Consider the following 15,153-nt stretch of genomic DNA (forward strand, 5'->3'; position numbering starts at 1 on the left):
TAGGTCAATAAATTCTGCGTTTATTTGTGATAAAAACGGAAATTTGGCGAAAATTTTGAAAATTTCGCAATTTTCACATTTTGAATTTTTATTCTGTTAAACCAGAGAGATATGTGACACAAAATAGTTAATAAATAACATTTCCCACATGTTTACTTTACATCAGCACAATTTTGGAAACAACATTTTTTTTTGCTAGGAAGTTATAAGGGTTAAAATTTGACCAGCGATTTCTCATTTTTACAACGAAATTTACAAAACCATTTTTTTTTAGGGACCACCTCACATTTAAAGTCAGTTTGAGGGGTCTATATGGCTGAAAATACCCAAAAGTGACACCATTCTAAAAAATGAACCCCTCAAGGTACTCAAAACCACATTCAAGAAGTTTATTAACCCTTCAGGTGCTTCACAGCAGCAGAAGCAACATGGAAGGAAAAAATGAACATTTAACTTTTTAGTCACAAAAATTATCTTTTAGCAACAATTTTTTTATTTTCCCAATGGTAAAAGGAGAAACTGAACCACGAAAGTTGTTGTCCAATTTGTCCTGAGTACGCTGATACCTCATATGTAGGGGGTAAACCACTGTTTAGGCGCACGGCAGGGCTTGGAAGGGAAGGAGCGCCATTTGACTTATTGAATGAAAAATTAGCTGCACTCTTTAGCGGACACCATGTCACGTTTGGAGAGCCCCCGCGTGCCTAAAAATTGGAGCGCCCCCACAAGTGACCCCATTTTGGAAACTAGACGCCCCAAGGAACTTATCTAGATGCATAGTGAGCACTTTGAACCCCCAGGTGCTTCACAAATTGATCCGTAAAAATGAAAAAGTACTTTTATTTCACAAAAAAATTATTTTCGCCTCAATTTTTTCATTTTCACATGGGCAATAGGATAAAATGGATCATAAAATTTGTTGGGCAATTTCTCCCGAGTACGCAGATACCTCATATGTGGGGGTAAACCATTGTTTGAGCACACGGCAGGGCTCAGAAGGGAAGGCGCGCCATTTGACTTTTTGAATGGAAAATTAGCTCCAATTGTTAGCGGACACCATGTCGCATTTGGAGAGCCCCTGTGTGCCTAAACATTGGAGCTCCCCCACAAGTGACCCCATTTTGGAAACTAGACCCCCCAAGGAACTTATCTAGATGCATATTGAGCACTTTAAACCCCCAGGTGCTTCACAGAAGTTTATAACGCAGAGCCATGAAAATAAAAAATAATTTTTCTTTCCTCAAAAATGATTTTTTAGCCTGGAATTTCCTATTTTGCCAAGGGTAATAGGAGAAATTGGACCCCAAATGTTGTTGTCCAGTTTGTCCTGAGTACACTGATACCCCATATGTGGGGGTAAACCACTGTTTGGGTGCACGGCAGGGCTCGGAAGGGAAGGCACGCCATTTGGCTTTTAAATGGAAAATTAGCTCCAATCATTAGCGGACACCATGTCACGTTTGGAGAGCCCCTGTGTGCCTAAACATTGGAGATCCCCCACAAATGACCCCATTTTGGAAACTAGACCCCCAAAGGAACTAATCTAGATGTGTGCTGAGGACTTTGAACCCCCAAGTGCTTCACAGAAGTTTATAACGCAGAGCCATGAAAATTAAAAAAAAAAAATTATTTTCTCAAAAATGATCTTTTAGCCTGCAATTTTTTATTTTCCCAAGGGTAACGGGAGAAATTTGACCCCAAAAGTTGTTGTCCAGTTTCTCCTCAGTACGCTGATACCCCATATTAGGGGGTAAACCACTGTTTGGGCACATGCCGGGGCTCGGAAGTGAAGTAGTGACGTTTTGAAATGCAGACTTTGATGGAATGCTCTGCGGGCGTCACGTTGCGTTTGCAGAGCCCCTGATGTGGCTAAACAGTAGAAACCCCCCACAAGTGACCCCATTTTGGAAACTAGACCCCGAAAGGAACTTATCTAGATGTGTGGTGAGCACTTTGAACCCCCAAGTGCTTCACAGAAGTTTATAATGCAGAGCCGTGAAAATAATAAATACGTTTTCTTTCCTCAAAAATAATTATTTAGCCCAGAATTTTTTATTTTCCCAAGGGTTACAGGAGAAATTGGACCCCAAAAGTTGTTGTCCAGTTTCTCCTGAGTAAGCTGATACCCCATGTGTGGGGGTAAACCACTGTTTGGGCACACGTCGGGGCTCAGAAGGGAAGTAGTGACTTTTGAAATGCAGACTTTGATGGAATGGTCTGCGGGCGTCACGTTGCGTTTGCAGAGCCCCTGGTGTGCCTAAACAGTAGAAACCCCCCCAAAAGTGACCCCATTTTAGAAACTAGACCGCCCAAGGAACTTATCTAGATATGTGGTGAGCACTTTGAACTCCCAAGTGCTTCACAGACGTTTACAACGCAGAGCCGTGAAAATAAAAAATCATTTTCTTTCCTCAAAAATGATGTTTTAGCAAGCAATTTTTTTATTTTCACAAGGGTAACAGGAGAATTTGGACCCCAGTAATTGTTGCGCAGTTTATCCTGAGTATGCTGGTACCCCATATGTGGGGGTAAACCACTGTTTGGGCACACGTCGGGGCTCGGAATTGAGGGAGCACCATTTGACTTTTTGAATACAAGATTGGCTGGAATCAATGGTGGCGCCATGTTGCGTTTGGAGACCCCTCAATTCTAACTCCAACACTAACCCCAACACACCCCTAACCCTAATCCCAACTGTAGCCACAACCCTAATTCCAACCCTAACCCCAACACACCCCTAACCACAACCCTAACCCCAACACACCCCTAACCCTAACCACAACCCTAATTCCAACCCTAACCCTAAGGCTATGTGCCCACGTTGCGGATTCGTGTGAGATTTTTCAGCATCATTTTTGAAAAATCCGCGGGTAAAAGGCACTGCGTTTTACCTGCGGATTTTCCACGGATTTCCAGTGTTTTTTGTGCGGATTTCACCTGCGGATTCCTATTGAGGAACAGGTGTAAAACGCTGCGGAATCCGCACAAAGAATTGACATGCTGTGGAAAATACAACGCAGCATTTCCGCGCGGTATTTTCCGCACCATGGGCACAGCGGATTTGGTTTTCCATAGGTTTACATGGAACTGTAAACCTGATGGAACTCTGCTGCGAATCCGCAGCGGCCAATCCGCAGACAAATCCGCACCGTGTGCACATAGCCTAATTCTAAAGGTATGTGCACACGCTGCGGAAAACGCTGCAGATCCGCAGCAGTTTCCCATGAGTTTACAGTTCAATGTAAACCTATGGGAAACAAAAATCGCTGTGCACATGCTGCAGAAAAACTGCACGGAAACGCAGCGGTTTACATTCCGCAGCATGTCACTTCTTCCTGCGGATTCCGCGGCGGTTTTACAACTGCTCCAATAGAAAATCGCAGTTGTAAAACCGCAGTTAAATGCGCAGAAAAACGCGGTAAATCCACCATAAATCCGCAGCAGTTTAGCACTGCGGATTTATCAAATCTGCAGCGGAAAAATCCGCAGAGGACCAGAATACGTGTGCACATACCGAAACCCTAACCCTAGCCCTAACCCTAGCCCTAACCCTACCCCTATTCTAACATTAGTGGGGAAAAAAAAAATTATTTATTTTTTTATTGTCCCTACCTATGGGGGTGACAAAGGGGGGTCATTTATAATTTTTTTTATTTTGATCACTGAGATATAATCTATCTCAGTGATCAAAATGCACTTTGGAACGAATCTGCATTTTGGAAGATGGCGGCGCCCAGGGAGAAGACGGACAGACCCCGGCAGGATCGGTAAGTATGATGTGGTGGGGGGGGAGCACGGGGGGGGGGGGGAGAATCGGAGCATGGGGGGGTGAATCAGAGCGCGGGGGGGTGTGGAACGGAGCACGGGGGGGGTTGAACGGAGCACGGGGGGGTGGAACAGAGCACGGGGGGGTGGAACAGAGCACGAGGGGTGGATGATGCACGGGGGGGTGGATCGGAGTGCAGGGGGGGTGATTGGAGCACGTGGGGGTGATTGGAGCACGGGGGGAGCGGACAAGAGCACGGGGGGGAGCGGAGCACTGGATGGAGGGGAGCCGGAGCAGTGTACCGGACAGATCGGAGGGCTGGGGGGGTGATCGGTGGGGTGGGGTGGGGGCACATTAGTGTTTCCAGCCATGGCCGATGATATTTCAGCATCGGCCATGGCTGGATTGTAATATTTCACCCGTTATAATAGGTGAAATATTACAAATCGCTCTGATTGGCAGTTTCACTTTCAACAGCCAATCAGAGCGATCGTAGCCACGGGGGGGTGAAGCCACCCCCCCTGGGCTAAACTACCACTCCCCCTGTCCCTGCAGATCGGGTGAAATGGGAGTTAACCCTTTCACCCGATCTGCAGGGACGCGATCTTTCCATGAGGCCACATAGGCGTCATGGGTCGGATTGGCACCGACTTTCATGACGCCTATGTGGCGTCATGGGTTGGGAAGGGGTTAAGTCCAGGCCTCAGAGACTGCAAGCTGTAATAAAAGCCAGAGGTGGTGCAACAAATACTAGTGATGTGTTGAAGGGTTTGTTTGTTTGTTTGTTTTTCATGATTCCATAATTTTTCCCCTATGCTTGGTTAATAAAAGTAACCATTACTGACTACCACATTTTTTGTTCTTGATTTCTTTTCTTAAAGCCAGAACGTTGTCATTTGAAATGACTGCAGTTTTGTGCCATGTCTGTGATCTGCTTTTTTTCTACAAAATTAAACAACTGAATGAACATCCTCCAAGGCCAGTGATTCCATAATTTTTGCCAGGGGTTGTATTCCAATGTTGTGGCAGCTGAAAAAACGTAATTCTGGCATTTTGATACTTTTCTCTCGTTACGCCGTTTACTGATCAGATTGTTTTTATATTTCCATAGGTCGGACATTTCTTAAATCAGCGATAACAAATATACTGCAAAAGGTGGGGGGGTTGTACTTTAGTTTTTTTTTTTGTTTTTTTACTTTTAAAAACTTTTTTTTTTTTTTCACACTTTTTACTGACTTTAAAAGTTTCCTTAGGAGACTTCAGCTGAGATCATCAGACTGCCTGTGCTATACATACAGGGGTTGAGCACTGCTATGTGTAGCAAAAATCATAATCTCTTATGAATGCCGGCCACAAGCCGATGTTCACAGAAGATTCACAATGACAGGCATGGGAGTATTTTGCAGTCCCCTGCCTATCACGACAACCCATTGTCGCCCCCAATCATGTGACAGGGGCACCGATGGGCAAGATTTGTGACATGCTTCTGGTCGGCGCATGTTAAATTCGGCTTTCAAGAGATTGACAGCGGGATTTAACAGGTTAACAGCCGAAGGCGAAGCACCGATCCTCTCTGGCTGTTAGAGGCAGATGATGGCTGATTAAATCAGCCATCAAGTTGAGGGCAAGACACGGGCTCAGCGTGTGAGCCCGCATCAAAGTCAGGGACACAACCTTTGACGTAAATATAAGTCAAGGGCCGCAAAGGGGTCAAGTATTTAAAAAAAAACATTGTCAGCAAAATTGGACAATATCTTTAAGGAATAACTATGCAAATATTATGGAAACCTTATAAAAACAGTACCAGAAGAAAATAAAAAATAAAGTGCAATATAAAAATGCAAAAAATAAACAAACAAAGTAAAAGGTTCAAAATGTCAGGATAGTGGTGACATAATGATCGATGCTCTGTACAAATCCCTGGGAGCGCAAATAGGAAATTACAAGCCTGAAATGACATCCTAATTCAATTTAGTAAAATGTTACCGCCTGGCGGAGAATTTCCAACTCTACATGCACGTCTCGTCTCATTCCGAAAACGTAAAAGATGCAACGTGTTTATTTTTCAGAAATGAAGAATATCATTTAGAACTAGAGCAGAGCGCGCTCTGTAGATGGGGGGGGGAGGGGATTTTTTTTTCCTTTTTTTGTGCAAAAAAAAAAAAAAGCTTTTCCTTTTGGATTTTACGGGGAAAATCCTGACGCCGGAGACGATTACATTTATTGGCAGCTTTGCATTATACATGACGTCCATAAAGAGACGCCGCCGCCGCAGGTTTCTGATCCAGACCCTCAAGCCTTCAAAGCTTTACATCATGTAAGTGCCACATCGAATTATAGAGAATTTCACTCCAACATCCAGAGCCGCCATAACTAATTCACACCAGTCATACACATAAAGTGCTCGGCTCTGCAACCAGAGCACTAGAGCTCCGGAAAAGGCGTCAGATGCACCCAGCAGTCCGGATTAGCGCCACTTAAAGGGGCTATGCAGAAAATTCACTTGCGGGTCAAAATCAGAATCATCGCATTTTCGGTGGTCATGGGGAGTGATCATTGCGAGGGGTCGGCCTTGGCTCCTATGCTACTAATGTCAGCATGCAAAAATAGCAAAAATAATAGCTATGTCTGCAAGGCATTTTAACCACTTCTTTGCCGCAGGCAATTTGTTTATTTTTCTACTTTTAGTTTTTTTATATTGAAAAATTTAAACTTTTTTTTTTTTTTTTTTATTTCTGCAAACACTCAGCCAGCACAGTTTTGGGAGGGACGAGTTATATTTTTTTTTTTAATGCCGCCACTTTGGGGGTTTTTTTTTGTTTTTTTGGGGGGGGGTAACAATTTTTTTTTCATTTATTGCTTTCTATTGCATTAATTTTGGAAGGCGAGGCAAAAAAAAACCAAAAACACAACAGTTTTTAAAAAAATTTTTTTTTTTTTAATTATTCAACTTACCTAATGTGCAGTTTTGACTTATATTTTGTAAGAGGATTTTTTTTTTCCCTTTACATATTTTTGAAAACTTTTAACACTTTTTTTTTTTTCGATTTCACTAGAGAATTTCAACCTGTGATTGTTCTATCGGTTAAAATACATTTACTTTATAAGGCTCCCTTAACAAGAAGTTAATATCAGGTTGTCTCGATTCTGGGATCTCCAGCAATCAATTTGATCAGGGAAGCAGGAGTTCCATCTCCCTGCACTGCCCCCACTGGAGACACTTGGTATTACACAGTTCATGTGAAAAATCAAACCACGTTTTCAGAATCTTCAGCTCCAGAATGACAAATATATATATAAAAAAATAGTTTTCCTTTAAAAAGCGATCTGTACGTAAAGTGTTTTGTTTTTTTCTGGGTTCGATTTTCTAGATCAAGCTTTGTTCCCCCATCACTTTTTGATATAGAATTACTGGAAAGTAACTGAGCGCTTTCCCGTTCTGCAGCGTCTCGAGGGCTCAGGGATTGCGGTTTCATTTGAGATGCAAATTGCTGCATATCCAAGCCAAGTGGGCTTTATCAAGTGCTTACCTACTGCCGCTCCCCCTCTGAGCGCTTCACTGATAAAGCTGCATATATTGTGGTATCTTCTCTCCCCGGTGTGTAAAGCCTGGCAGGATTAGAGCCCGCCGAATAACGGCTCAGCCCTAACAAGAGCGGAGCAACATGGAAGCACCGTACTTACTGCAGCCTGCTGTCTCTTCAGCTTCTCTCTGTATTCCTCCATCTCATGCAGCGTGAGGACTGGGGGCAACTTCTACACCAGGGGGAAACAAAAACACCAACATAACCCTGAGCCGCAGAAACCAGACATATAGCACACCAAACACAGTACACCTACACTGCATCCAAGTCTCATTCTAGCATTATAGTAGTTATATTCTTGTACATAGGGGCAGTATTATAGTAGTTATATTCTTGTATATAGGAGCAGTATTATAGTAGTTATATTCTTGTACATAGGAGCAGTATTATAGTAGTTATATTCTTGTACATAGGGGCAGTATTATAGTAGTTATATTCTTGTACATAGGAGCAGTATTATAGTAGTTATATTCTTGTACATAGGAGCAGTATTATAGTAGTTATATTCTTGTACATAGGAGCAGTATTATAGTAGTTATATTCTTGTACATAGGGGCAGTATTATAGTAGTTATATTCTTGTACATAGGAGCAGTATTATAGTAGTTATATTCTTGTACATAGGAGCAGTATTATAGTAGTTATATTCTTGTACATAGGAGCAGTATTATAGTAGTTATATTCTTGTACATAGGGAGTAGTATTATAGTAGTTGTATTCTTGTACATAGGGGCAGTATTATAGTAGTTATATTCTTGTACATAGGAGCAGTATTATAGTAGTTATATTCTTGTACATAGGAGCAGTATTATAGTAGTTATATTCTTGTACATAGGGAGTAGTATTATAGTAGTTGTATTCTTGTACATAGGGGCAGTATTATAGTAGTTATATTCTTGTATATAGGGGCGGTATTATAGTAGTTATATTCTTGTACATAAGGGCAGTATTATAGTAGATATATTCTTGTACATAGGGGCGGTATTATAGTAGTTATATTCTTGTACATAGGGGCAGTATTATAGTAGTTATATTCTTGTACATAGGGGCGGTATTATAGTAGTTATCTTCTTGTACATAGGGGCAGTATTATAGTAGTTATATTCTTGTACATAGGAGCAGTATTATAGTAGTTATATTCTTGTACATAAGGGCAGTATTATAGTAGATATATTCTTGTACATAGGGGCGGTATTATAGTAGTTATATTCTTGTACATAGGGGCAGTATTATAGTAGATATATTCTTGTACATAGGGGCGGTATTATAGCAGTTATATTCTTGTACATAGGGGCAGTATTATAGTAGTTATATTCTTGTACATAGGGGCAGTATTATAGTAGTTATATTCTTGTACATAGGAGCAGTATTATAGTAGATATATTCTTGTACATAGGGGCAGTATTATAGTAGATATATTCTTGTACATAGGGGCGGTATTATAGTAGTTATATTCTTGTACATAGGAGCAGTATTATAGTAGTTATATTCTTGTACATAGGGGCAGTATTATAGTAGTTATATTCTTGTACATAGGAGCAGTATTATAGTAGTTATATTCTTGTACATCGGAGCAGCATTATAGTAGTTATATTCTTGTACATCGGAGCAGCATTATAGTAGTTATATTTTTGTATATAGGAGCAGTATTATAGTAGTTATATTCTTGTACATAGGGGCAGTATTATAGTAGTTATATTCTTGTACATAGGGGCAGTATAATAGTAGTTATATTCTTGTACATAGGAGCAGTATTATACAAGTAGTTATATTCTTGCCCAGTAAGTGATACATCGCTAGAGTCAGTGTCTCTGCCCATGCATCATGCTGTTGCCAGATTAGTAAGCAAAACCCTTTGGGACAGATTGCTCTTAAAGGGCCACTGTCACCCCCTCCAGTCGTTATAAACTAAAAGAGCCACCTTGTGCAGCAGTAATGCTGCATTCTAACAAGGTGGCTCTTTTAGTTTTTTGTTCATGTATTCCCAAAATAAAGCGCTTTGAAACTTATCCAAAATACCGCTCTTTGTCCATGGAGGTGGGTCCTCACTCCCCAGATTGAACGGTACTCTGCCGTCACTCACATCTTCAGGGGCTTTCGGCACCGCCCCCTTCGCGCTTTTTTTCACTTCAAAACCGGCGCCTGCGCTGTGTACAACTGTGTGGGGCAGGCGCAGTAAGCTCTGGCCGTCTGACGTCCCAGCCAGGCTTGCATACTGCGCATGTGCGGCCACCCTGCCTATGAATCCCAGCCCCGCACTGTGCATAATGCATAACACACTGCGAGGCTGGGATTCATAGGCAGGGTGGCCGCACAGGCGCAGTCTGCAAGCCTGGCTGGGACGTCAGACGGCCAGAGCTTACTGCGCCTGCCCCACACAGTTGTACACAGCGCAGGCGCCGGTTTTGAAGCAAAAAAAGCGCGGAGGGGGCAGCGCCGAAAGCCCCTGAAGATTGGAGTGACGGCAGAGTACCGGTTAAAGCTGGGGAGTGAGGACCCGCCTCCATGGACAAAGAGAGGTATTATGGATAAGTTTCAAAGCGCTTTATTTTGGGAATACATGAACAAAAAACTAAAAGAGCCAACTTGTTAGAATGCAGCATTACTGCTGCACACGATGGCTCTTTTAGTTTATAACGACTGGAGGGGGTGACAGTGGCCCTTTAAGGATGCTATTTAGCAATCTGAACGTACATACATATATTGCCTCTGATGAACCTCAATGAACTTGCACTATATACCCATGATTGTTATACAGCTGTCACTTACCTCGAGCTCATACTTCATGATGTCAAGAGAATCATTGGAAAAATAAATCTCTTCGATGCTGTTGATGAGCTCTTGCTCGGCTAGAGGATCAGTCGCCTGTTCCCGGGGCTCTCGCTGCTCTTCCTGTAAATATAAGACGATATCATTAAATACTAATAATTGCAGTCCATAGAGAACACAGGAAAGCACTTAATAGTGAGGAATTACAGAGGTGCATTATAAATCACCAGCAGCAGACGAAGTACTGCAGGAGTCACGTACTGTGATAGATGGACAATTACTTTTAATATTCTAATATTTAAGAATTCCTTTAAGTGCCCCTGTCAGCAGGATTGTGCTCAGTAACCTACACACAGTGTCAGGTCGGCGCCGTTATACTGATTACAATGGTACCTGGTGATGAAATCCGTCTTGTGGTTGTTCTGTAATCTTAATTTTCAGTTTAGAGTTAATGAGATGCTCGTGCCCTGGGGCGGCCTGTGGGGGTCTACATGTGGTGCCCTGATTAGGTATTCATGTGTATGGCTTCTGACAGGTCACTGATCTCTCACTGACCCGCCCCCTAGTTTACATAGCGCCATCTTGCTAGAGAAAAAAAAAATCCTCCTCTAAGATGGTGCTGCTGTAACCGCTATCAGCTGACAGCTATTCAGTCTCCACCCACCCAGCCTGACCGCTACTCAGTCTCCACCCACCCAGGCTGACAGCTATTCAGTCTCCACCCACCCAGCCTGACAGCTATTCAGTCTCCACCCACCCAGCCTGACAGCTATTCAGTCTCCACCCACCCTGCCTGACCGCTATTCAGTCTCCACCCACCCTGCCTGACAGCTATTCAGTCTCCACCCACCCTGCCTGACAGCTATTCAGTCTCCACCCACCCAGCCTGACCACTATTCAGTCTCCACCCATCCTGCCTGACCGCTATTCAGTCTCCACCCACCCTGCCTGATCGCTATTCAGTCTCCACCCACCCTGCCTGACCGCTATTCAGTTTCCACCCACCCTGCCTGACCGCTATTCAGTTTCCACCCACCCTGCCTGACCGCTATTTAATCTCTGACCACGCATATATATTTATAACTATGGTCACCTAAGAATACCTGCCTATGTCAGGACTGCACAGGTGGCAGCAGATGGAAACTTTCAACCGGACGGCCAGTTACCATGGCAACCCATCGGCATTTTGTGATCATATGGAGAAGCAAAAGCTGATGGGCAGCAGAATCAGAATGCCAAAGGGTTAAAACTACTTAAATGCTGTTGTGAGACAGAGCTGTAGTCACCGCTGTTAGAGCCAGCTGTATAACACAGCTGGCACCCGTAGTGTGTGGATTCTTTACTGTACGAGCAGTGAGACTACAGATTGTTTAGTATATGAAGTGAGATGATGGAATTTTTATAGTAAGACTGTGGATTATTTACAGAACAAGCAATGAGGGTTTTTTTCACTGTGCATGCAGGGAGACTATGGATTCTCTATAGTACGAGGGCCTGGATGACCGTGCAGAAAAATATAATGTTTAGTACATTCTGCGAGCAAACGATGATCCAGAAAAGAAGTCAGATTACTGTATGCGGAGTAACTTTTCCCACAATATGGAGTAATTGACATCTATCTCACGGTGGGGTATTGCCTTCCTATGGATCCACATCTTAGGTTATAGGTTGGACCTTATAATTTTCTGAACCATGTAACTATATACAGTCCATAACTAACAAATAAAGTTGCACTCTGTATTTTTTAAATAATAAAGCATGTTAACATGAAATATATGACACCTGAATGACACTACTGCTCTAGAAAATAGGTAAAAATGAAGATTCTTAGAGCATAATTTATTCATGCATGCCCAGCAGCCAACGACACGGCGACCTTCTTATGCTGGGAACCTACCTAATATGATTTCTCTCCTAGTATATTTAAAAAAAAAAAAAAAATTTACAGAGCACAACTTTATTTGTTAGTTATGTATGGAGATGGCTACTCTTAGTATGCAGCTGTTCAGACCAGTGTTCTGTTGGGAAGGGAAGGTCAGTCTTTTGCTATTTATATATAGGCTCTCTGAAGGAGCGTTCCACCACTCAGCCTCTGGCGGTTTTAATTATAGCAAGATCCTACCTATCTATATAAATGTAGGCTATCAGCCGAGGAGAGGATTCACATTAGGTAGGTTCCCAGTATAAGAAGGTCGCCTTGTCGTTGGCTGCTGGGCATGCAAAAATTGGACTAATTATGTGCTAAATATCTTTATTTTTTTCGAGAGTGTAACCTTGTTAGTTATGTATGGAGATGGCTTCTCTCAGTATGTACAAAACTGTAAAGCGCTGCGTAATATGTTAGCGCTATATAAAAAATAAAGATTATTATTATTATTATTATTATTATGTACCTATTCAGACCAGTGATGGTCAGTTTTTTGTTATTTATATACAGTCTATAGCCGTCCAGTAACGATCGCACGGAGAATTTTAGAAGCTAGACCTATGATGATCATTTTTTTAGTATATATGTGTATAATTTATATATTGTGGGTTTTTTTCTTCTTAAAAGACGACTTCTTGATGCACATTTACAGTCGCCTGGTGACAGACTAAATTATGATATAAAATCCCAGAGAGTTGCTTGTAGGAAAATCAGGAGGTGAAGAAGCAAGTGATTCATGTGCGTCCTTAACACTTTCAGAAACTGAACGGCAACTAATTGAGCAGCGGAGGCTGTGAAGCCGGTATTCAAAGGGGCTCGCACTTGTGTGATTGCAATCTTATTTCTTTGTCAGCCAGCTAATAGAGCGGGAAGAAGGAATGACATCTCCTAAAGAACTGGCGCAGGGTCCCACGCCGGAGAATACCTAATGAGACTGCGCACCCTTATGCAGTGTTTCGCATCCTAACGGTATATGCTGTTAAATCCCTCCACACACCTACTGCAGTATTATTCTGCCAATCCGCCAGCCACCGCCCAGAAAGACGTAATTATGGGTGGAGGGACCAGTCGTGGGTCATAGTTGTGACAACATTCCGTTACTTTAAAGGCCCATTTACACTGCACGATTATTGCAAACGTTACCCGTTCGTGATAATTTTGCAGTCTAAACAGGCTGCCGATTACCCAATGAAGGAGCAAAATGCTCGTTCGTCGGGTGAAATGATCTTTAGTGTTGCCCAGAAGACCATTGTTCCAGGCAGACCTGCGCTGCCGAGAGCACTGTAGGATCTATAACCGACCGTTTCGTGAGTACAGGTCCTTCTCAAAAAATTAGCATATAGTGTTAAATTTCATTATTTACCATAATGTAATGATTACAATTAAACTTTCATATATTATAGATTCATTATCCACCAACTGAAATTTGTCAGGTCTTTTATTGTTTTAATACTGATGATTTTGGCATACAACTCCTGATAACCCAAAAAAACCTGTCTCAATAAATTAGCATATCAAGAAAAGGTTCTCTAAACGACCTATTACCCTAATCTTCTGAATCAACTAATTAACTCTAAACACATGCAAAAGATACCTGAGGCTTTTATAAACTCCCTGCCTGGTTCATTACTCAAAACCCCCATCATGGGTAAAGGTACCGTCACACATAGCGACGCTGCAGCGATACCGACAACGATCCGGATCGCTGCAGCGTCGCTGTTTGGTCGCTGGAGAGCTGTCACACAGACCGCTCTCCAGCGACCAACGATCCCGAGGTCCCCGGTAACCAGGGTAAACATCGGGTAACTAAGCGCAGGGCCGCGCTTAGTAACCCGATGTTTACCCTGGTTACCATCGTAAAAAAACAAACAGTACATACTTACATTCAGCTGTCTGTCCCTTGCCGTCTGTTTGATGCACTGACTGCTGGCCGTAAAGTGAAAGCAGAGCACAGCCACAGCGGTGAGTCACCGCTGTGTGACTCACCGCTGTGCTGTGCTTTCACTTTCACTTTGCAGCCAGCAGTCAGTGCATCAAACAGACGGCAAGGGACAGACAGCTGAATGTAAGTATGTACTGTTTGTTTTTTTACGATGGTAACCAGGGTAAACATCGGGTTACTAAGCGCGGCCCTGCGCTTAGTTACCCGATGTTTACCCTGGTTACCAGTGAAGACATCGCTGAATCGGTGTCACACACACCGATTCAGCGATGTCTGCGGGGAGTCCAGCGACGAAATAAAGTTCTGGACTTTCTTCCCCGACCAGCGATCTCCCAGCAGGGGCCTGATCGCTGCTGCCTGTCACACTGGACGATATCGCTAGCGAGGACGCTGCAACGTCACGGATCGCTAGCGATATCGTCTAGTGTGACAGTACCTTAAGACTAGCGACCTGACAGATGTCAAGAAGGCCATCATTGATACCCTCAAGCAAGAGGGTAAGACCCAGAAAGAAATTTCTCAACAAATAGGCTGTTCCCAGAGTGCTGTATCAAGGCACCTCAATGGTAAGTCTGTTGGAAGGAAACAATGTGGCAGAAAACGCTGTACAACGAGAAGAGGAGACCGGACCCTGAGGAAGATTGTGGAGAAGGACCGATTCCAGACCTTGGGGAACCTGAGGAAGCAGTGGACTGAGTCTGGTGTGGAAACATCCAGAGCCACCGTGCACAGGCGTGTGCAGGAAATGGGCTACAGGTGCCGCATTCCCCAGGTAAAGCCACTTTTGAACCATAAACAGCGGCAGAGGCGCCTGACCTGGGCTACAGAGAAGCAGCACTGGACTGTTGCTAAGTGGTCCCAAGTACTTTTTTCTGATGAAAGCAAATTTTGCATGTCATTCGGAAATCAAGGTGCCAGAGTCTGGAGGAAGACTGGGGAGAAGGAAATGCCAAAATGCCTGAAGTCCAGTGTCAAGTACCCACAGTCAGTGATGGTGTGGGGTGCCATGTCAGCTGCTGGTGTTGGTCCACTGTGTTTCATCAAGGGCAGGGTCAATGCAGCTAGCTATCAGGAGATTTTGGAGCACTTCATGCTTCCATCGGCTGAAATGCTTTATGGAGATGAAGATTTCATTTTTCAGCACGACCTGGCACCTGCTCACAGTG

General features: G+C 43.2%; 1 protein-coding gene across 1 annotated transcript in view; it reads right to left on the bottom strand.

Moving 5' to 3' along the window:
• The window catches only part of VPS50 (VPS50 subunit of EARP/GARPII complex), a 195,118-nt gene that overhangs the window by 148,903 nt on the left and 31,062 nt on the right, over window positions 1-15,153 (bottom strand). The window contains exons 3-4 of the mRNA XM_069729396.1: window positions 10,119-10,241; window positions 7,451-7,522 (exon numbers count right to left, since the gene is read on the bottom strand). Of these exons, the coding sequence (XP_069585497.1) occupies window positions 7,451-7,522; window positions 10,119-10,241 (195 nt within the window). The remainder of the gene's footprint in view (window positions 1-7,450; window positions 7,523-10,118; window positions 10,242-15,153) is intronic.

This window comes from Ranitomeya imitator, chromosome 6, assembly GCF_032444005.1.
Source record: "Ranitomeya imitator isolate aRanImi1 chromosome 6, aRanImi1.pri, whole genome shotgun sequence".
NCBI lineage: Eukaryota > Metazoa > Chordata > Amphibia > Anura > Dendrobatidae > Ranitomeya > Ranitomeya imitator.